Source organism: Lineus longissimus, chromosome 3 (assembly GCF_910592395.1).
Source record: "Lineus longissimus chromosome 3, tnLinLong1.2, whole genome shotgun sequence".
NCBI lineage: Eukaryota > Metazoa > Nemertea > Pilidiophora > Heteronemertea > Lineidae > Lineus > Lineus longissimus.
Genome location: NC_088310.1, coordinates 4,678,706 through 4,702,810, shown reverse-complemented (window position 1 = coordinate 4,702,810; position 24,105 = coordinate 4,678,706). Strand labels below are relative to the sequence as shown.

At 39.6% G+C, this 24,105-nt stretch overlaps 1 protein-coding gene across 16 annotated transcripts in view; it reads right to left on the bottom strand.

Annotated features, from left to right (window-relative positions):
- Positions 1–24,105, bottom strand: part of LOC135485464 (protein numb-like) — a 39,483-nt gene that overhangs the window by 6,834 nt on the left and 8,544 nt on the right. For 3 of the 16 annotated variants that reach the window (XM_064767508.1, XM_064767514.1, XM_064767513.1), the window contains 6 exons: positions 14,843–14,999; positions 12,119–12,193; positions 9,832–9,909; positions 8,350–8,382; positions 5,503–5,643; positions 2,926–2,955 (listed from right to left, as the gene is read on the bottom strand). In XM_064767508.1, coding sequence (XP_064623578.1) covers positions 2,926–2,955; positions 5,503–5,643; positions 8,350–8,382; positions 9,832–9,909; positions 12,119–12,193; positions 14,843–14,999 — 514 coding nt within the window. Of the gene's footprint in view, positions 1–2,925; positions 2,956–5,308; positions 5,456–5,502; positions 5,644–8,349; positions 8,383–9,831; positions 9,910–12,118; positions 12,194–14,842; positions 15,000–16,824; positions 17,114–19,965; positions 20,032–21,793; positions 22,284–24,105 lie in introns of those variants that run through there. The other 13 variants (XM_064767499.1, XM_064767501.1, XM_064767511.1 and 10 more) reach the window with 11 other exon arrangements.

Below are 24,105 nucleotides of genomic sequence, written 5' to 3'. Positions count from 1 at the left end.
TTCTTTTTTGTAATTGACAGTCGTGGAGATGTAGAAATGAACTGCGGCCCAGGAGATGCCATTCAGAGAATAGCTCTTCTGTTAGGTTTGAGGATGTTGCATGTGTTCTTTATCAGAAGGATTTATTGCTCCATAAGATTCCAAATGGCAAGTGGATGGCATGAAATAAGAAGAATTACGTCACGGAAAAAAATTTAATGACAACTGAGCAACTCTCAATCTTCGATTGATCTCATGAGAGTTCCAAAGATACCTCGAATTGGGTCATAATTGGCAGCAACAAGAAACTGTACAAGTAGATACTACTTAGTAGGAATAATACTGTGTAAGAAGGACACAGTTATTCTTTATTCTTACCACAAATTTTGGTGAAAATAGAGTGTAAAAAAAGTTCAAGGAAATATTAAACCATCATTTCCAAGGGGACTGAATTCGTGCACTTCCCCCATAAAAATTCTGATATCGTGTTACTTCATTATCATAACGCTAATTTAATAAATCAATTGCAAAAATTTTAATGTTGGATTTGTGGTCGTCACTTGGGTTATTTATAGTGCCAATCCTCCCAGGAATGACGATGTAAACAACGGGAGATGGGTAATCTCAGCTCAATTGATTTAATTTGCAAGTATCTCACACAGGATGCCTCGGGCTCGAGGAAATCCGTTACGAAGGACGAAGGAGACATGCTCTGCATAAAGCTATCAGTTTTTCATCTCTTGAGGCAATCGAGGCCTGCTGTGTCGTCATTTTATGGCAGTTTTGGACGTCAGTCTCTGCTGCTGACTTGATATCTTGTGACATTCCCAAGAACATTATTTGTGGTTAAAAATGCAGAGTAAGAGAAAGCTGGTACAATTTGAATTATAGCCCTCAGAATTATAGCCTTGTGTTTATCAATGTGTACTATAAGTGATTATGACCTATAAATCAAAGCCTGAACCAGCAACCTAAGGGTGAAGAATGCACGAGGCCCACCCACCAGCCACTTCCACATATCACCCTCTACCACACACCAGCCAATTATCACAATCAATGTGAATAAAATGATCACCAACTTCATCAAAACAAATTTAGACCACCGATAAGCAATTTTATGCATCTGTAATAAAGCTAATGAAGGACAAAAAATAATTGCCAACATGGCCTTTATATAAGAAAAACAACCTCAAACGACTTGTTCTTAATGAGCACCAGTAGTCATTTACAAACATCTCTTTATAGCTTTTTCTGTCCAGTTGTTATTCAACTCATGTTACCATGGCAACCAAGGCATACCTGATGATATCGCGAAAGAATATCAAGTTATGCTTTCACGTTTTATTAATGTAATATCTGAGACAGATCCTCTTATGTGTGAAGAAGACAACCGGAAATGATACTTAAGTAGCTTATAGCTACCCACACAAGGACTGGTAGCAACATTTGATAACAGAGCCCTTGAGGAGAGAGATTTTGAAATTATGACTGGTCAGAATTAATGAGACGAAACAATGCGTCAAAATATGTTTCAAACACCACTTCTTCTTTGTAACATTGAAAGCTTGATGAACACAAATCGACACAGATAACTTCTTACATGCGATATTGAATGTGCAACAGACGATGATAACGGACAAGGCATTGGTAAGCCCATCACTATAACCTCAGTGCAGTGAACTGGTGACAGCTGTGAGATTTCATGATGCAATGGTGGAGAACTTATCTGGCAATAAATTACAGGAGGGGGTATTGTAAAGGTTACATTCTAAGAAAGAAACAAAGCTAGTTGATTGGTGTAGATATGGCAAATGGACAGATTTCTATCTTTCAGCATTCAGAGAACCTTGGTATATTGCCCTGTGATCTGATCCCAACCCTGATTGGAGATGAGACATAACCATCTGGGCTATTAAGGCTCATCCTCTCGCCAATTAGTAAGTGGGCTTCTTTATTTGTTGTGTTCGTGGTGGTCCCACTCATCCCAAGACGGCACCAAATGAAACCTCCCAAAAAAGATGTCTGTGCATACAACAGATCATGGCAGCAGCATTATCACTAATTAGCATCAAAATTATGATTAGTGCAAAATTGATTATTCATCCTAAACCTCCAGCGTCTTATTAATCATTTGTTAATTTCTGCATGTCCTCATGGAATTGATGAATGAATGCTGGGATGGCTCCGAGTGACAGCTCACGATGTGGAAGAACACATATTCATGATACAGCGCAGAAAAGTCTGGGCCAAGATGTCGAAAATATGATGATGAAATATGAGATATCATAGAGAGGCATAACAAAAACAATGGCAATTGGTGATTTGTGATTGTGATAGCCTATACATGGATCCTTTTTTCAGCTGCCAATGTTTCAAGATCAGTGACATGCAAACCAGGTGGACTGGCAAAGCCCACAGGATGAGCTGGTGCTCCCTTGACCAAGGTGGTGTCATTTTTGCATGACATGCAGAGCCGCCATATTTGACGGCAAACATGAAGTCTTGGCGGCAAAAGCATGACTTTATGCCACTGCAACACAGCTTAAGAGTTCTTGCGATGCCACAAATATGATGTAATAAAGTAGAACTATTGCACTGACATAACGTCATATTTTGCTGTCAAAAACTGCAAGCCGATGGCTTAGATGTTGTCATTATCACATTTGATCCTAACCAAAGTTATAAGAAGCTTACGTGCAGCAAGAATAAGAACAGATTTGTGAGTTAAATCAAAAAGCTAACAATACATGATCTCACTGACAAATTTAAAGTGAAGATTCTAAAATGACATGTACTCTCACAAAGTGCTCTGATTATACAATTGTGAATTTGGATGCTAGTTTTAAAACAGTGAGTGAACATTCCTATATACTCCGTGAGGGTATCCTGTAACTAGACATTCACGACAATGTAACCCCTATCCAAGGATAGATGCCGGAACCTTACCCAAACAAAAGTCTGGCCAATTCTGGCTAACTGAAACAAGTTAAAGAAGAGAATAAAACAAAACTATCAAAGATGTAAGTTTTCTCATTTCTGATGAAATGTTTGAAAACCTTGGTGAACAGGCCCAACTACAAAGTTTTTGTAGTGTTGGGAGAAAAGGATACCTGGCTGTAATGGCAATGAAAGAGAAACTGACAAGACATTGGACTAAAATATCAACTACTGACAGAGGGACAGGCTATACACAGGGGCTACAAGTGCAAAGACATTGTATGGTTCGGTGAATGTTACAGTGATAGCATTATCTTAAGTTATAGCGATAGAGGACCAAGTCTCTGATGGGTCTTATATGTGGTAGCAACCAAGTGAAAAGGACCAAGTTCAGGATGTGCTACGATGTTGACAAAGACAACAATGGTGATGATGATGATGATGATGCTGATTAGAATAGCAATTACTGCTAACTGATGCAAAAGACTAAAAGGTATCAGTCAATGAGATGAGTGACTGCAGCAGTTCCTCTGGGCCATCATAATATCTACTGTCTGTCACCTCGAGGATTAATTGCCCACATCAATCAATCACTGCATGAGACAGCAGCAAAAAACATGAGCAGAAATCGTTACTCATTCTCAGGCCGTGAAATACTCCAGTCAGCAAGGAATGTCGATTGAAAATCCTACTACTCAGACTGAAGAATTTCATACTTTCCTTATTTGCGATAAGCTGTAGCTAGTTGCAACCCTGGCATTATATAATGAGCCGAAGTTAGATGCTAGCAACACCTGTTGGTCTTGACGAAACCACCTGATACACTGGAAACAGTTACTCCTGTGCAGAAGATTCATGCCCTGTATTCTTGGAAAATATGACACCCAGGGGACATGGCTTACGGCCTCCAATAAATCATCACAAATCTACTCCTTTATCATAATTGCTAAGCAATCGTGTGGGTGGCCACAGGATATGATCAATGAGGCAAGATGGGCCGGTCAGCAACGCTCATGGTAGGTCCAACACGTCCATAGAACTCAAGTGCTCACATCACATTCAGGATCAATTTTAGACTATGTTAATGGGCTTTGGAGAATGAACGACTGGTAAGACTTCATTATGTTTGGTTTACGTCAATGTACATTACATTCACCAGGGGTTACTAACGGGACTTCCAGCCTTGTGATCCATTTGAATTTGAAACCACTTGAAATGGATCCCTCGCGACCACCACATAACGGTTGCCACGAATATTGCAAAACAAGGTGGGAAAATCACCATACGGAGATTACGCGGCTGAGACCAAGCTATCGACGAGATAATTGGTATGTCAATCAAATGACACCGCTAACAAGACTTGGCAACAATGTGTCCTCAGCTCAAATATAGACAACACGCTATGAAGCAATCTACATCGGTGACAAATTAGGTAAGCTCACACAGAGCAAATGAGTCTGTCCTTGAATGTTGCAACCTTAAACTTGGTGGCCCAACACTTGGACTTGAACCCTGCGACCATGCTGTCTTTCTTGGCTGTATCCAGAGTTTCTTCCCAATGGTATCTGACAGTCCATTTGAAACAAAGTCCTGGTATCAATAATTGAAAAACTCCAACTACACAGCGTGATAGAACGAGATGGCTTCCATATTTCTTAAGCCTGACACATCTCTCTTTTGATTCCAGTACACCATGGAGATCTTGAAATCAGACATCTCAAGTTGAAGGCTATCAAATTAGTCATCACACTATCATATTGATTTTCACACATGCATCAAGGATGTGAGCTGTAACTTGTCAGAACCATAGCGTCTAAGATTAGTTAGTTCATCTGCTTTTCATTTTCGTAGGCAAACTACTGAAACCAGATAACCACATCTAAGGGTTATCTACCATAGGAAGAGCTACAGAAAACAACCTCATCTTCACCAGTTGTTACAGAGAGGTGTGATTTGTAGGTATGAGGCAGGCTTCTTGTTTACAGAGTAAACACAAAGAGATTGATCAACAATATTTGGGTAACTCTGGTCACGCTCTGTCTCACCACACGAAGGGGTGCGCCATCATAGAAACCGGCCGCAATACTAATATACAAACTACCATAATGGGGCAGCACGGGTGTTCCACAGATTATTACAGTATCCAGCTGTTAAAAGTTACAGTGAGTTATTAGATAGCTTTTTGTTACATTTGTTAGGTTGGTGCTTACATTAGGTTTCCCCTTCGATTTCTTTACACCACACTTCATCTATATGCTACTTGATATGCTATTGTGTGTTATTTGTTACAGTTTTAATACTTACGAACCCGTCATGTTGTCTAGATGTGAGTGTGCGTTACGACATTTATTGGTACAACATCTCTAGGAGATTTAAAGAGTTCAATACTAACACTTACGGACTCTTTAAGTGCCAAAAAACCATGACACATCCACCGTCTGGTTGTGCCGTCGCGACAAATATACGCAAAGCCTTTCTCGTGGCTGCGATCCGGCGCACAGAACGATACTTTCTCGATCGTTTGATCCACTATTAAACCCTGAAAAGTTGGAATATGAAATGATTAAACGATGAAAGGCAACTTACTGTTTCACGTATCGCCAGGAAACCGTGGCACATCCAACGTCGCGTCGTGCCATCACGGCAAATATACGCAAATCCTTTTTCGTGGCTCCTGTCCGGGGCACAAAACGACACCTTTTCTATGGTCTGATCAACAATTAATCCCTGAAAGAGTAAGCAAATTGCAAGCAACGGCTGGATGGTATTATAGAAGGATGTTCTGGGAGAGATGTAGTGCCTACTGTTCTAATGGGAATCAAACAGTCATCCTCAGCTTAGCTTACAAGAAGGATACATGCTTCAAGAGTCTAAACAAACCATCATATACAATCTATACAAGTTCACCCCCACCTCATACTGGAAAGGGACAGTACGGATCTTCATATTAAGGGTGTATAAACATAACAATGAACAGAACTGCATGGAAAGGAAGGATACAAGAAGAGACTATATTTATGAAAATGTGTCCCAAAGAGACAAACAAGCGGAAATTATTTGCGTGCAAATCTAGGATCTGGGGTAAAAGCAGTTAAAATGCACAGCATTTAGGAGGCGCTTTGCTGATGGCACCATGCTACTAATGATAATGGGCTCTCCAATACACCAATCAGATGTTGTCTAAGATTAGAACACCAGAAAGAAGCACCACTAAAAAGCATATAGGAACCAGCGTGAATTGAATCCCCTGCGGTTCACAACACCGGCTTGTTCTCCTGTAATCATGCGTGAAACACGATCAGTATTGGAAATAGAATACCAGCTAAAAGGAACCAACAGGGCTCGGATACTGATCAAAGTGGTGCTGGGAAAGAAGCAGCGTTCAGCCAGCAGTTACAGGCTTCCGTGCGTTTTTGTGCCCACAAGACCCAGCCACCACTTTTCTGAAGTTCTCCAAGAACCTTCTCTGCCAGCTAGCTTCCTCGTTTACTGACAACGAGGGAATCCATATAAAAACACTTAAACAGGCAGTTTATTTGCCTGTAAAATCAATTCTTTAGACATGGATTTGTACAAAACAGCGCTTTATGTAAACTACACAAAATCAATAGAGCTTTTTCCCGCAATAACACAAACTCCCAACAGAGCGACAAGAAATTATAATCCACAACTCTTTTGTTTCAAATCTAGAATCATCAATATTTCTAAAGAGATTCTGTTTAATTTTTTTATTGATTCGAATAATTAATGTAGTTCCGGGAATCCGAGTGTACATCATGCAAATGAGGCGGCTGTGAATGGTAAACATCACAACATTTGGACATGACACCGTGAATGTCATGTGGGCAATGATAAGATATAACACAGAGGACTTTTATAAAGGTGGACCTTTTATATTGGTGATATATTCTGTTTAATAATTGCACATTTTCTTAAGAATGCCAACTTCAAAGTGCCGGTGGGAGAGCCATTGCCGCATAATTCCTCAAGCCCACGCAATGATTATGACAATGGAGTGATTACCACGACATATTTCTCAAATTGTTGCTTTCAAAGGCATAATAATTACTGCATTATCGACAACATCAAAGCCAAGTTCACTCCATGTATCAGCAGCCATTTCAGATGTGGACATTTAACTCTATTGCAATGTGATAATAGAACTCTTTTCATTATTTCAAACAACAACATGAGTACCTTCAACAACAGACAGTGCCTTCACAATGTAGTGGTGGCATCATTCCTACAAGCCCAGGCTAGGTTGGACCTTGATGTTTTTCCTCTGTTACAACAAGATAACCCAGCACTCTTATAGGAATTAGCTAGCTATTTTGCAATATGAATTGTCTGCTCTTGGCCATAAACTGCCTATTATTAAGTGGAAACTGGGCTTACTAGGGTAAGATGTACTAAACAGGTTAACCATATCCAATACAGCAACATTGCTGGAGAATACATTCTCACCAAATGCTACAGCTATCTTATGGGGGGGGGGGGGTTAAGAGTATTGTCACCACTTCCTGCTTTGACGCAGTAAAAAATATCACTTGATTGTCATACCATCAACTGTCAATAAGCCGACTAAAGCTACCACTCCTATTAAACCACACTTGTTCTTTCTGACTCTGGGACAAAATCAATGAACACACATGAAGAAGTGAGCCAAGTAAGAGGATGGACAGTGGGGGGCAAAAGTAACATGAACTGGATAACAGATATGGTTTGAGAATTTAGTGTTACGTGATTGCGGAGGCAGCAAGCGATGTTATTTCTGAACATGATGGTGGTTAGAGGAATAAGAGAGATGGTCTACAACAGGGAAGGGTGGAAATGAAGGGAAGGGTTTAGTCACTTGAGAAGTAAAACAGATGTCAATTGTACAAAGATATGTTTACAACAATTTTCATGAACGTTTACGAAGAGTTTCACATTTTGAAGATGATTTTCAATAGCTATATACTCATTGGTGTTGAATGAAATATGCGAAAGCTGGGTCAACTATAGTTACAGATGGTGATGCAGGGATACTAATGATGAAGTGGCACCATCTTCAAATGTGTTGCCATGAGCTGCACTTCCTTTTATCCAAACTGAAACTTGGTCATATAGCCAGCAAGCAGTTGGGTACAAGTAATTCTTTCTTAAGGCACCAAAGACTGATGGATAACTAACGTCAAGAACTGACATCAAAGATATGTTTGCTTATCCATTAGTTCGTATCACCCAATCCCCAAATAGGTTCCATGTCATGTACCTTGAACTTAACCGTTACCTCTGGACAGTCAGTAGGATACCATCAGTCCCCCGAGGGTCAATCCAGGTACATTCAAACCCAAGGTCCCTTGATCCCCATACCCCAAGATATTTCACATGTACAGTGTCATTTTGTGCAAGGCAAGCAACAGTTCCAAGGTGCGGCAGCAAAGATCATACCTTATTGGAGTTTATGCCCTTGGTATCCTTCACCTGAATATAATACAGCAAGTACTTGAAGCGCCACGAAACGACAGAATGAGAGAGGCACAACTGTGGAGGCAACGACACATCACGCCATGCTCAACAAAAAATATTCATGCCATTCTGCAGATGGTATTTTTTACCGTTCGAAAAGATTACATGAGCTCGACACTGTTCTTTTTTTTTCATTCGAACCGAGATGTTGCATTTGTCCCCATCTAAAAGGTTTTATCGTAACATGACAAAAATATCAGAATTGGTGCTCCCAGCTTTTGGCTGGGTTGTTCCATATAAAGCAACTAGACGTTTTGTTTTGACATGCTCAAGGGATACATAAAGAGCCATATTTGGACCCAAATTGTTGCAGTTCTAAGCTTGGTAATCATTATGTTTTTTACCCTTGAGGCCAGTGAAAATCCTCCAGGACTTAGTCTGGGATAGGTTGAATAGAATAGCCATTGGCACTAGCGGTGTAATGATACAGTAGCTGCAATATTATTTATTCTGCATATAATGTTACAATTATGGATGAAAAAACATTATGGAAGGCGCAGCACTGCGATAGCATAGCGTTAGTTTAGCAGTGAATGACCACCACAAGCTAGTAAGAACTTCACCAAGATCTTTTTAATTTGCAAAATAGCATGACTATTTCTTCACAGTTGTTGCAAAAATGAAATTACAGCAATAAAATGAAATAAACTCAAAAAGTGACGAAGGTAATTGCACAGAGTGCCTATTTCGGCAGATAATCTTACTAGAGGGCTTAATCTTCTTTGGGCAGACTGTAACAGAATTCTTTAAATTTCAAATTTTCACCAAATATTTTTTGTACCAACTTTTGAACAAGTGCACTTAAGATTGATTCCCACAGAAACTCATTTCCTTTCTGTCCCCATTTGTCATGTGACAATTGCTAGAATATCTGACAAACATCAACTATCTCCTACCAATTAATCGAATAAGTTGTATTTTTGTTGGGATTTCTGCATGGAAACCCATCACTTGAAACCCAGCGTCACCATTGAGTATAATTCAAGAGCAATATTCTTGAAATTCTGCAGAATTCAAATGCAAGATGTCAAAATAAAGCATCATGATTTGGGGTACAAACAAATGCTAAGAGATATTATGCAAGTTCACTACCTACTAAATGTGGAGCTTATCATTCCAAACAAAACAGGTTTACTGACTATAATACTGCTAAGAAGGCTAACCCTTTTGCAAATAGCATTTTCTACTAATTTTGTTACATCTTTTTTTATCGGAACTGCCAGTCTGATATAAAGCCTCCCACAGCAAAAGGGTTAATCCACTACCTGACATGCAGGAAGCTACAAATCTATTGGGATGAACAACAATGCAGCCATGCAGATGACGACTAACTCTCCAAGACACTGTGCAGCAGCAGACGTCAAATTTACTCTTCTCCAGTGGCGCCACCTGACATGAACTCACCTTACTAATCTCATCTACAACACGGAGGGCATCGCCAGACACGTATAATACTGCTCGCTGATATTTTCCTTTACATTGCTGAAAAACATTGAAAGAGTTAAATTTAAAATAAATTATTAGCAAAAACATAGGTATACTGGCACGTACACGTCAACTAAAATAGTATGCGATGGAAATTCCACCAACCCATTTAGAATTTTGAAGCACTGCAGGCTGTCAAAAGAAATTCACTGGGCAATCTTTTCGGCACATCACTTATACAACACTTCGTCTCTCCTTCTTTCAGTCAGTATCATACATTGTACATGCATGAAATTGTCTGGGTTGGTGGGCTCTAAACAAATCAACTTAATGATACAGCATGAAAAATTATTGAAGCCATCCATCTGAGCTCAATACGGTTGAAAACTTGGTCTTCCAGTTGCACTTCAGAACAGATTGCTTTTTAATTAGTTCTTGGGGAGGCAATTAGGAACCCACAATGACTACATCTGTAGGACTCAAATGGTGCTGATGTTGGTTTCACTTGCAGTACTGTTTAGGAGAGAGCTACATCTTTTGAGTCAAGAGGACCATGGGGATGGTTATCGCCATTTGAACTTCATTAGAAATTCAATGTTACTTCTGAATATGCAACTTGCAAGAGAGCTCTAATACTCATTACTGGCTTCAGTGTGGAACCGAAGCCAGCAATTTCTTCTCAATATTTAGATTCCCATTGGATCTGAAGATCTCATTTTCAACAAATTATGAGCCAAATTAGTCGCTCATCCAATTAGGCATGTCAGTGATTACACCGAGACATGCAAGGCTTTGCATGCATGAACATCATCACTGCAAGATGGAGGCAAGATTTCCCCACTGACAGCAAGGGTACAGGCTCATACTCAAGATAGTGGTGGTTACTATGAAGTAAGATCCCCTCAATGCTGTACCAGTTCGGAATTAATCCCATCTACTTTCACTGAGTGCAGTCCTTTCCAATGGAGACGGTCAACTGGGAAGCAAATTTCTGGTATAGATTCCAGCGTCATGGAAATGATAATTTGGTACAGCAATCAATGCCGCCAACTAGTAGTCAATGTACAAAATTGCTTGACATGCACTTCCTCTTTAGTTGGCAGTGAAGAAGCCTAACACTGAAAACCAGCGACAAATATCACCTTTCACCAATCACAAAAGTAACCAAGCCCATCTAAATATCATTTAGAAGCCATAAAGCCATACTGCACCCATATAATACACGTTCCCTTTTGAGCGAAATCCACTCTGACATATTCCAACAAGTAATATGTACCGGAATCGACAAGCTGGACAATATGTCCATGCCGACCGACCATGAACACCAATCAGAAAGGATTATGCCTCATTAACTTGCGGCATTAGGAATCATAGAAACGTCAAGGGAACGTCAAATGTGGTGCGGAATATCTGATGTTTATCTCAGTTGCATGACCCAATCCAGCAAAGCCAAATGGCTTCAACGCAGAATGATTATCATGGCCTCATGTGGCCAAGTGTAGCATGCTATGACCATGCGCGCCTTGCAGAGCTCATCAGGAGATGTACACAGCTATCAATTCACTCCAGTGGAGTTTAATCTCACTGAAGCGTAGGGATTGATGTAATTCACTTGTATATGAAGTTAAGTTGGACCAGGGGAGTGATGGATCACTCCCATCTTCTTACCGGCCCTGTCCTTCGTTTCTCTAGAAAAATATCTGGATACATATCACTCCCAATGGCTAGGCTGCGCAACACCTTTTCTATAAACACCGCAATTTTTATACACTTCACAATGTTTTCACTCCGAGGCAACCCATGCAATCAAACTTGATTGATCGTCATTGTTCCATTCCCATGAGATACAGTTAACAGAACATCAGCATCTACCTGGCCAAGCCATCCGATCAGCGAAGCATGGAAACTTTCAATGTTTGTTACTTTCCTGGGACTCACTTATCTCCTTCATTTCAAGCTATTTTTGAAAGTACAACCAAAAGTAGTTCCAAGCATACTTGATGCCATGGAAGGGAATTTTAAGCCCGTGGTGCTTTGCGCTGGTGAAGTGCGAGACCGTGTTAAGAAATGCTCATGAACAGTTTGACATCCAGCACTACGAGATCTGCTCCAAGGTGCAAGATGCATTATTTTCAGATGATTGCATGCTTCTACCACTCAGCAAATGGACAGACATCAGAAACCTAACGGAAGTAACCAACAGCAAAGCCTGTTACCTGGAGGGCACTTGGTTGATCATTTTGAGTGGTCAAGGGAAACTTCTTACCTGTTTTAATGCTTTTACTGCTTCCTCACAGACCTGCATACCCCGCGACTCGAAAACTTCTATACATCCTAGGTACTGCAATGAGAAAAATACACAATTGTTAAGGCCACTTTTTGATGGTATGAAGTTGCCTACACATCAAGTCTTACATGTCAATCGTTCCGAGGAGACCAACAGCAAGGAAAACCCATTAATGGAAACACGGCTCTCTAGTTTCTGACGATTGCTCCCTTGAAAGATGCAGAGTCAACATCACACAAAGATTGAGAAAAACTTGATCCAACGTTGTATTAGTAAACAGGAGCCAAGAAGAGTTGATGAATAAGGCATAAAATTCTCCTTATCCTTTGGATGATTAAATTGTGCCTTTTGGGACGTGGAGCCACAAGTTAGCTAGTATAAGTGAAGATAAATTGGATAGTGAAGATGAATTGGACAGTGGCACGCCATCTCTGTGAGCTGGTTTATTGTCTCCACAGGCTGATAAAGAATTCAATGAAAACCAAAGGAAACCGATGCGGTGTAGGGATCACATTCACTTCATCAACTTACGCAGTCTACAAAAACGTTAATGACAGGAATGTTTCAAAATTATCAAACAGGGTTAGTAAATCTCCCAGAACATCACCTAATCAATGAGATTGTGTTAGTGTCCTCAGTGTTTGAATCAATTTGACAATTCGTATTCATATTTAGTAGATGTCACCAATACATCACACGTACATTGTCAGACAGCTGATTTGGGATCAATACATATGCTACTGCTATGAATGCAGCAATGGATATCACGTGAAAATCAAGTACCTAATCTGGCCAAGTATCTGAATTACCTCCTTTAAAATCTGGTCAATATTTTCCAACATTCGAATCAACTCGTTGGCACATTGAGTAAATGTCACCCATACATCAAGTGTACATTGTCAGACAGCTAATACCGGATCAATACATGCTATGAATGGACAGACTTCACTTGAGCTAAATCTAATGACGAACACAGCACTCGTCCATTGATTACATCTATTTTTGTATCTTGTAGCGATTCCTGTGAGATATTTGAGGATTCCACCCAATTTTTCTGTGCAGGGAGTTTGTTACTTGAGGCTGTCTTCTACAGTATCTGAGATTGAGTAGTTGACATCCCCATACCCAAAATACAGGTGTAGAGTTGCAAGAAAGATCTATGATGGGCAACATTTGAGTAAATTTGCTGTCAACCAACATTGACATTAAGACGCAATTTCACTTTCGAGTGATGTGAAGGGCAATTTCCTTCACACCACCAAGTGTAGATTAATCTAAACTTGACACTAGACTTGATATAAATGTCATTGCCAATGAATTGAAAGTTCAATTTAGCATCAACTCACAATGCGACATGTTATGTTTTTTGACACATTGTTGCTGATGAACAGTCGTTTGTTAGTGACAGAACGACTATAATCCATGCCATCAATGTTGGTAAAACTACCACCCCAACTGGAAGCAAAGACGCAAACACTTCTTTCATAGTTTCCATGGTAATATCAGCGCCAGTTCGTTCACCCCAATGACCGGAAGGGGCTTTTTAAGAGAATATAAAAAAATAACTACACTCCTGACAGTCATTAGCATAGCTATGTACTGTTTATGTTTATTGCATAGTGTTAGGATGTATAAGGACAGCAATCGATAAAGCATTCTATTACGCGTCTTGCACAATACTGGATGTGAAAACATGGGAAGCAAATACAACTGCGTTGATATATTTTACATGCAGACGGAGCCAACCAGCTCGTATATCAGCAGTTAATGGGACTGGTTTACGGGTATTTGCATAAATGCATCTAAGATTCATCCACCGAGTTGATTTGGGGAGCAGTGGTTATGATTGGCACGAGCTATCTTTCATCTTGGACCCAAAGACTTTGTCACTGCAACAAAAGCTCTTGTCCATGTGTGGTTGACATGTAATCACAGAACAATTAGTGAAACTGGTTGCACTTGTCAGAAAGTCACTCACAAAGCGTAGAAGACACAAAACGCAGGAGATCAGTCAGAATCTGTGGCGTATGAGAAGATGAAGCTCTTTCAATCACAAGATTACAGGTAAGTTGACAAGACTGGTGAAAATGAACTGGATGAGACATACAGAGGAAGGCAAAGTGGATCAAGTAGTTACAAATTTCACCACTTGGTGGTGCACACTGGTTCATCAAACTGAATATGCCAGTTATGGGTGACAATAACCTCACCAGGTTCTATCCTGGTAGACGATGGACCAGAGTATGCTTGCACTAACCTCTTTCAAACATGACGACAAACTTAAATCCCAATCATTTCATATTTCACTCCAATATTTCAATGAAGTGAATGAGCAAGCTTATGCCAGACTAAAGTGTTTCAATAAAGGAAATAGTCACTTAGAGCTAGTGGTTCAATTTATTCTCCCTGAACACCAAACAAGTCAACTGGAATTGTCAGATCGCAGATATGTCATACCAATGGGATTGAAAATTTGATTGGCTAAACTTTTTTTTTGGTACATCGGTGAATGTAACATTCATTTCAGCTTCTAATCAGCTTTAACCTAAACAAAGACATTGATGGCAGGATTGGCAAGCAATATAGACAACTGAATTATTTCTTGGGATTTAAATTTAAATTTCAAAGTTCATTTTCATGAAAACGACCACGAAAGTATGATAAATGGCAAAATGCCTTAGATTAACAAATCATTCTACCTACCCTAACTTGGAAACTACATGTGCCCTCTCGAACTTTCTTTTCGTCTTCCTGCCACTGGTGAGGTTTACTACATTCTGGTACGTGATCCTTTTTCTTTCGAAAACTGAAAGTCCTCTTAAATTTTTCCATTCTCATTGAATGTGATCTCTTAAATCCCCTGAAATGAGAGAAAGAGGAGATACATCAATGACATCTTTTATACCGGCTTACCGTAAGCTTTAATCAGGCTTTACTAGAAAAGAAAAGGAAATTGAAACTGCAATTGGGTGCCAGATCAAAGTACCACTACCAGTATCAGATGATGAAACTATACGCCATGTTCTGACCATCACATCAAAACCAGGTGCATGTCATTTTGAGATTGGCAGGTTGAGATGGACTGGTTGTTCATTTCACTGTTGTCTGTCTGGTTTTGAATTCAGAGTACATCAATTTCTTCCATTATCACCTGATTTTAGGCTCGTCTTCTGTGCAATATGTGCCTCCTTTGGCAGTGATGGGTCACATGTACTGAAACAATTCGTGTGCCATCATCTTTACTTCACCAGGTGATCATTACATAGCTAGCTGACCCGAATAGCTCTACGGACCATTTGTGTCATCCATCAATCTGATCGGCTAATCTCTGCATCACGGCTTCTGGTAATATTGACCCATGTACCTCCCCGGTGTCAGCCTAATTCATTCTTGCCCATGTCATGTCTTTCCTCATGATTTCGATCATGTTATTGACTACAATATCGATTGAGTTTCTGAGAAAAATTATCATAACCATTCAGTACATCAGCTACGTTAAGCTTGGTCATGGTCTTTGTTTTTCACTAGCACAATTTGTCAGTCAATTCATTTGTGAGAATCTTTTTTTCATAATACGAACACTTCTGGATGTCTCTTCGTTATCACACTCTCAAAAATTTTATAACATCCTAAGCCAGATTTCATAACATCCTGCCCCATGTATAAACTTTCTGCTTTAGCATTCTAAAATTCTTTCCTCAGCAGTATCATAGATCAATTATTTCCAGTGACGTAAATTCGGACTAGTTCATTGATGAACTCAAAATAGTGCGAAAACATATTGTTTTTCAAGTTATTGATGAACAACTTGAGGGCATCCAGGTATATCATAAATATGATATGATATCCTCTATTTCTTTCCTGTGTTCAATGTATGCTGCTTGTTGAATGAACAGTTTGGGGGGAGATAGGTTATCTACACTTTTCTACACATGAATTTACAAAAGAATTCTAATGGGACCCAATATTATAGAACATATGCATGATTTTTCTCATACACATCAAACTGGACTTGACTCAATGCATGATGACGATGCGAATATGAGTTCAAGCGAGAACGAATCAATACGCTTGTTTCATACAGCGTCATGCAGTTCTACCATACTCATTCAACCATTGTGGATGAAAATACTGCCTCATATATATAGGCGTGTGTCTATTTTGTGACTGATAGGACACCCAGTAGAAAAGATCACTGAGCCCCACCCAATGTAACAGTGTGCTCTCTGACCAGTCACACGTAAGTTGAGTGATGATGATCTGAAGGGTGTGGAGATAGGAGATACTTGAGAAACCATCCTGAAGCACTCTACGATAGATAATAAACTTCACCTCTTCCTTGAGAGAAGAGTGAACCCAAGTCCAAGAGAAGAGAGTGCCTCTACTAAAACCTCCCAAATACAGATCTAGTGACCTGAATACCAGCAATCATGGCAGCCACCAAAATACATCGACTGACTCAGAACTGCCAAAATCTGGGACACATTTAAATTGCTACATTGTACACCTGCAATTAGGTCATGACCCCAGCAATTAAAAGCATATGGGGACACCATCAGCACTGTCACAACAAGATCCAGGAAGGCCTATAACGTGGAGTTGTTACAGACATAATGGAATTCCTGAACAAATGATGTACCTCGACAAAGCAAAAATCCAAGGTAAAACAGAGACACAGAACATACCGTGGTGATTTCTCTCCATCCCCATCCTCCGATTTGTTTTCACTCTCTCTATGTGAATCCCGTGTGAATGACTTAAATACGGGTGCGTATCCCATCATCGCAGCCATGACTAGGGTGTAGAGAATGTCGACACAACGTTATCCTATACACGCAATATTGCGACCAGAACTAACAGAGTAGCGAATCCTGTTGCTTCATATACGCAAATACACGAGCTCTCTCTCAGAACACTCCGTCCTAGACCCCGAGCAGCTGATTTTTAAGAGCCCTTGTGTTTAAAGGCAGGTAAACATGTAAGCCTGACCCAGATCTACTGATCACACCATGTGCACATGCACGAGTATACAGCAGCCACGAACAGATACGAAAAACAACTGATAAATTATCATTTAATGAATAGGGATGACTGTGGGCTCAAAAGCGCTCAAGTGCGGAACAATATATTCGTCTTTCATCATCAAATCCCTTGAAATTTGCATGATTTATTGTTAATTTTATGACCACTTTTGTAGGGAGTAAACAGCTGATTTTGTCAAAGTTGTGTTGGAATGAATTTGGACTGGGAATAGACACTCAAGAACCCAGGACAATAGCGGACAGTTTTAGAAAATCAAGAATAACTATTTCAAACTCCCAGGCCAACCAATACTGACCTAATTTGGTTGAATTGAAATCTCTTTGAAATTATCATCACCTCATACTTAAAGTTTGAGAATGAGATGTTTTAAAATAGAAATTGATATCTCATGGTCGGTATTTCTTGTCTCACAAAGCACCTCAGCTTGAGCAGCCATTTTGCGAAAAACCTCACGGTGGTATTGAATCTGTCCTTCATTTTTATAGCTCCATCCTCGAAGAATGTAGTGAGACAACTAATTCAATACAACTCTATCAACTCATCATACACTGAAGGCTAATTTAGATGTAGGGGACTAATCATCTCTGTCTGGCTATAAACACATCCAAATAATTGTCACTTTGATGGGTTGAGCAATAGTGGTTAAATTGTGTTCCACTGTGGTGTCCCAAATAGCAGGATGTGCCAAATATCAGTACAAGATTTATGTAGATGATATAGATGAGTATCACACAAGGCCTATAACCTATTGCCAGCAGATATACACAATATTACTTGTGTGAGCAGTTCCTAAAAGTTTCTGTACTTCACCAAACTACCCATACATCACCCTTAGGAATTAGGTTTTTGAGCTTATGCCGCTCTACCATTGACCTCAAACTTGAATCAATATTGGAAGTGTTGACATATTATTTGACACAAATTTAAAAAAAATTGATATGTTACTTACATCCTCAAGTCGAGATACAAAGAGAGAGAAGGAGGTGCTGACCGCCAGGAAACTCGTCATAAAATTATCACAGTTCAAATTGACTCACAACCCACATAACCTGATCGATATCAAATTGATTGCCCCATATGAACAGCTAATCAGTAAATAGTAAATCTTTCAACAGGACACAAAATCAACTATGCATTTTACAGCGTATTTATACACTTATGTACACAAATGTACACGAACATGTATACATGATATCAAGATGATATACAGGTTATTCTCGCATATAACATACCATCAAGTTGTACACTATGAGCCCTATTGATACTTGACTCATGTATGGGACCAAGCACTCTCGGTCCCTGCGGAAAGCAGAGAAAATTGCTTGTATCTACACTACAAGGATCCTGACAGCAACTCGACAAGACACTACTTGAAGGTCATTTTGTTCGATAAAATCGAAAGCCTTACCCATCAAAATTAGTAGGACCAGGCCCGTCATAAAGATGCGCAAAAGTGGGGGTCATATTTTCAATGACCATCTCACTTGGCACTAAATTATCCAAATGAATCAGAAAAAGAAATCACAACTTGCTCGACGAAAGATATTGCCAGACTGTCAACTCTGCTGTGCAGAGCAGGATTCTCACTAAACCCATGAGGTCATAATAATCATTGACAATCAATGGGGAATTATGCTCCACCCAAGCCCGGGAGACGCCCACACCCAATGACTCAGTCATGATCAGACATCTTCAAACAATGGCTGCCGTGCACCTGTTCGATTACTCGTCGCTATAGAAACAACAAAATATCAACATGTGTGAGATTGAGTGGTGAGTTTATGATAAGAATCAATGAGACTCAATATCAAGGGAAAATACAGAAAAGTCATCAATTCAACAATGTTACTTGACATCTATGTGATGGCGGAGTTAGGGCAGATTAGCATGGAGAGTAATGGAGAATAGCATGGAGAGCAATGCCCTCTGTGCTGTTTAGAGTGGGGATTTGGAACATTTTAGGGCAGGATAGCACTAGGGAGCCGAAAAGTAAGATTCACTGCATCAATATATCTCAGTCATGGATGCTTTTGATATGATTTAAGTCTCTCTTGATAAATTGATACTCAAATCCCTCTCTGCGATGAACACTAGGCCTACTAACTGAGGTAGCCTTATATTGACTTCTCTTCAAGTTGAGCTTTAAAATCAAGAACTTTATTGATGAATATCTTAAAATACATACACGTGTAAGCCTATAACGGGCCAGATGTTACCATATGAAAACTACCATGACTAAGCCAAACAGCAGGCCTGCACAAATACATACAAGGCTTCATGATAACAACGCTTTTGCTTAAATGGAGTATACTATCAAAAACTTGTGAGTCACCTATTGTGACTGCTATTAGTCAAAATGTGTTGGGATGAGCTTTTTCACACAAAAGACACAAGAAATTAGAGAGGCACAACTTTGAGAGCCAGAGGAAATCTTTTGGATTGTCTGACTCTAGAAAATGATCCCCAGCCCTAGCCAAAACATAATGAACATGAAGACCTTGTCTAGTGCACCAATCCTTTCACCCTTGATGTCACAAGGTCCACATCAACTTTCTTTTCGGCCAGGAATATAAAGCAACAATTATGTCTGCTACGTACAATAGGTCCAAAGTACATGATATTTGTACAACATATATGCATGAGGACAACCACTGTGATTAAGCGTATCTTTTAGTTTTTTAACCTTAAATACTGCATGAGTCACATATTCCCTTTTTACCTCCAATATCAAACGCTGTCCATAATTTGCTAAAAACAAAAGAATCCCTGCAAGTTATACTTACGGAAGAGGTGGCATCTCCCCACCCTTCTTAAACAATGCCATATTCCCAGCCTTTAGCCGTTAGCCGTAATGAACAGAAAGTAAGTGGTAGAATAATTTTTCAAGACAAATGACACATTCAGATTAAGTCCACTGATAACTCAATATAATGCCAATAATTACTAATTATTAGACCTACATGTAGAATGTTATCATTTGGCCTAGACATCAGGACATCCTAATGACTGTTATAAAACTAGAGGTGACTTTTTCTTTAAAATGATCACAAGTCGTGTGATCCAGACCCAATCCAAAGAAGAAACATCTGCATGTGATGGACTTCTACTCCCTGGCAGAAGACAGAGTCACTTGGCAAACCTCCCTCAATGGACACCTCTCTGATAGGTACACCCTCACTATTAAGGACACTACCTTTAGTCCATGATTAGTTGTCTCCATTTAATTTGATCTCTCTTATCAGGACACCTCTATATTAAGGACAGCACTTGTCAGTACAGAGAATGTCCTTTCTAAAGAGGTTCTCTTGTAATCCAAACTGGCGCCCAACAAACACTAACAAAAGTGCGAAGAAAACAAGAAAAATTGGAATCTTTAATTGGAAACAGCCTATATAGACCTGAATATGCTCACCTCATATCTATATTTTTCAAAATTTCATAAATCAACAGTTCATATCAAAGATAAAGACTGGGCCACGAATCTAACAAGGATGCGATAATCAATATGATTGGCATGATACAGATGTTTCACAGCCAAGACAGTGAATACTGCAAATTCAGAATTCAGCAGCCACGACACCCAATGTTAATCAATCAAGTTAACCATGCATGCAGGCACCACAGTTACTAACATCATATCAGACTGACTTGTCAACACAGCCCCACCCCTCATCAAGACCTGTACTGGGCCAGGACGACTGCCTTTAGTGCCTCTTCAGAACCACTCATCGCCATGCCAAATGAACTTCAGATTCAACAACACTCAAAAATCCTCCAAGTAAGAATGCTGCTTAGGGTAACCTATTTGATCTTCATTCCAATCTTTCCAAGAATGTTCTTTTCAAGAAGGGTTCAAGGAAACTTCTTCCCACCAAATGAAAGTCCAAACAATGACAGACAAACAGGACAAGAGTGCTTTGACATCAACAGTTCAAAATCAATGCATGTCCTATCCGAATGGTACATCCTTCCTTGAACAATTGAACTGCACTTCATGTGTGATCGCACAAGGGAAGAACAGTAACTTACGGAACGAAATGATCGGTTCAAACTCCAGCTAAAGGCGCCAATTGACTAATGACAGCTGTTTACCCAGCACCCGGAAATATTCGTACATACGTAACTGTCAATTGCCAGACACTGTCGTCTGGCAAATCTTCATGACAACATCTGCTCATCTGTGACATTAAAAGTCCCATTACATTAGCTTGGGGTGTCGTAGTTCACCTGAGGTGACATTGGTCAGTGGCATGCAGGTAATTACTGCTAATATACTTGTTGACATCCTGAGTTTCAGGGTCTTTTGCTCAGCACGATGGGTCATGTTATTCAGTCACCTCTTCTGGGGCATCACACAGATAGAAACAAATGAAACCCCACAAGAAGAGCCTGACAGACCATCAACCGAGTCTGATTGGTGGAATTATTTTCTTAACGGAGAGGAATGATATCAAAAGCCACAGGTCAGAAACTTGCCGAAAGTTGAATGATGCACAGGTTAGATGGATGTTCTCCAGGCTGAATCATTACATTGGCTTCCTTAAAGATTTTCGATGCTGGTCAGCAATCAGATGGATGCTAACCTTCAACTGATCAAGATGAGAAGCTTACCTTTTAGAAGGGAAATATGATGCAAATATCCAACCAGGAACTTTCCCCAAAGGCATATTGTTCAGTGTCCACTTGCCACAACGTATCATCAACAAGTAACGTCCACAGATTTGTATCCTAACTTGGTCTACAGAGTTGGACACATTAAAATCCGATTTCATACGAAATTTATCGAATATTTCTTCAACAAATGTTCTTTTATCAACAGAGCTGCCACATTTATTGAGATTTCAAATGAAAATCCACTCTGAAAACTCAAAAATCTCACACAACTGTCAACAGCTATCGAAAATCCAACCGGCAACACTGGGTCTGAACTGAAATTATACCGTTGGGAACAGACTGGTTTAACCCAAACTATTCCACACAGGTCAAAATCCAAGAATACCTTATCACAAATGACAGGTATTCCACTCGGACCATTAAAAAAGATACTTCACAATATCTAGTGCTTCACAATAACTAGTGCGGAGCTTGTCAACTTATACACGATTTTCTGCCAGCGCACTTGGCAACCTGTTGATTCATATGGAGAGTTCCATGAAAACTGGAGCACATGAATTATAAACTTCACAACAATTGCAACATGATACATAAATTCATTCAGGTGCTTCAACAGCTGTTCATTAACATTTTCATGAGAAAGTCATTTAAAATGCATTAAAAGTACTCAAAACAATACAAGTTTCAAGTAGTCTGCACGAAGCCAATTTAGCTGAAACAAAAGCAGTCAGCAAACAAGACATTTTGATTCCGTATCTGAATAGTAATAGAGTTGTAATCCCTCTCTCAATGATAACTTACTCCAATCAGAAATGAACCAGCTTAAAAACTGATTCACTTCTATCAAAGCGAAACATCTCCTTATCATCACAGCATTCTCAGCAAAATCAACTGAGAAATTGAGCTTTTAACTTTAAGCGGTTTAATTTGTAAGCTCATGTGCTCGTAATGATGGCCAAAAAAATTTGGCGATGTAGCATTTGATCATCCTGTTCTGACATGTCTAATGAGAATACAGACCAAAGAATCAAAGCAAACCTGTGCTCAAAAGACAAGATATACACTACTCAATGATCCTTTCTTCAAAGTTAAGTTTTATCACATGAGAAACTGAGCGAAGACAGCTATCACAACAACAACAAATGTGAAAAGGTATATTCTGAAAAAAGCTTTCTTGAAGCACGTCTCAGTTCCATGAGGATCTGAGGAATTATGAATAATGCACCGGTTGGGATTCAATTCTTTTTTAGCAGAGACGTGAGTGGCAATGAGCTAATCAATACTGTCTTCACGGCAATCTAAGGAGGCGGTTTTTTTAGTCAAAGGATTGATCGCGAGAGTGGGCTCTGCTGCAGTGTTGTCCTGGGAGGTGTCAAGACTACTCACTGATAACTGCAACTGGTTTAAAAGCAATGAAAAGTACGACTACGAGGGATCTTTGCATTGTGTTCTATTCAGTTACTGCAGGTTTCCAAAGGTTCCTTAGATCTCTGGTTTGGTTCTGCATGACATTTCAGACCAACCATTTCATACAGCCCCAAGTTTGACAGGATCTCCAAGATTCATTTGTCACCTAGTGTCTTTTCCAAAAGACATCTCAAATGTCTTGGGGTGCATTTCTGCAAAATATTTGAGATCTGAGATCTCCTCAGTTATACCAAGAAAGATTCATTAATCCAATCGATCATGGCAAGGCGGAGAAATAACTCAACTGGTAACAAGTGCAGACTCGGACAAAAATAGTCCAGGCAGTCATTCAACTAAACCCAGCTGATGAAGCTGGCCAGATAGAAGCTAATGGATTGGAAGATGAGTTTTCATACAATTTATGAGCGACAGGTTCAAAAAATGTCTGTTATTGCTGGATATGAATTAATGCCAGCATACCTCATGAAATTGGAATACTCTCTCATTATCTTTTTTGCCAAATATTGGCACAGGAAATGCAAAAAAATCTAAGTTCTGCATTATAGAGACCACTTCCTAGAGACAAAAATTATGATATGAACCTCAATGTTAGTCCAAAGGAAAAGCAAACCCAGCTCATATCCTCAAAGACAGAAGATGATTCCGATGCACTGCCAGCATACTGTCGAACAAATTTATCACAATAGCAATCTCTGGTTATTCTTTATGCAAGTCGCATTCGAATGACACCAAGAAGAAGCCAGGCAAGAATACCATTGCAGATAAGCTGGAATTTATTACTGGATGAGAAACCGGTTCATCTGGGAGATAATGCTGTGTTAATTAATTGGGACTCTGTTGCGGAAGGAGCAATGAATGAATTTATTGCTCAGAAATGCATT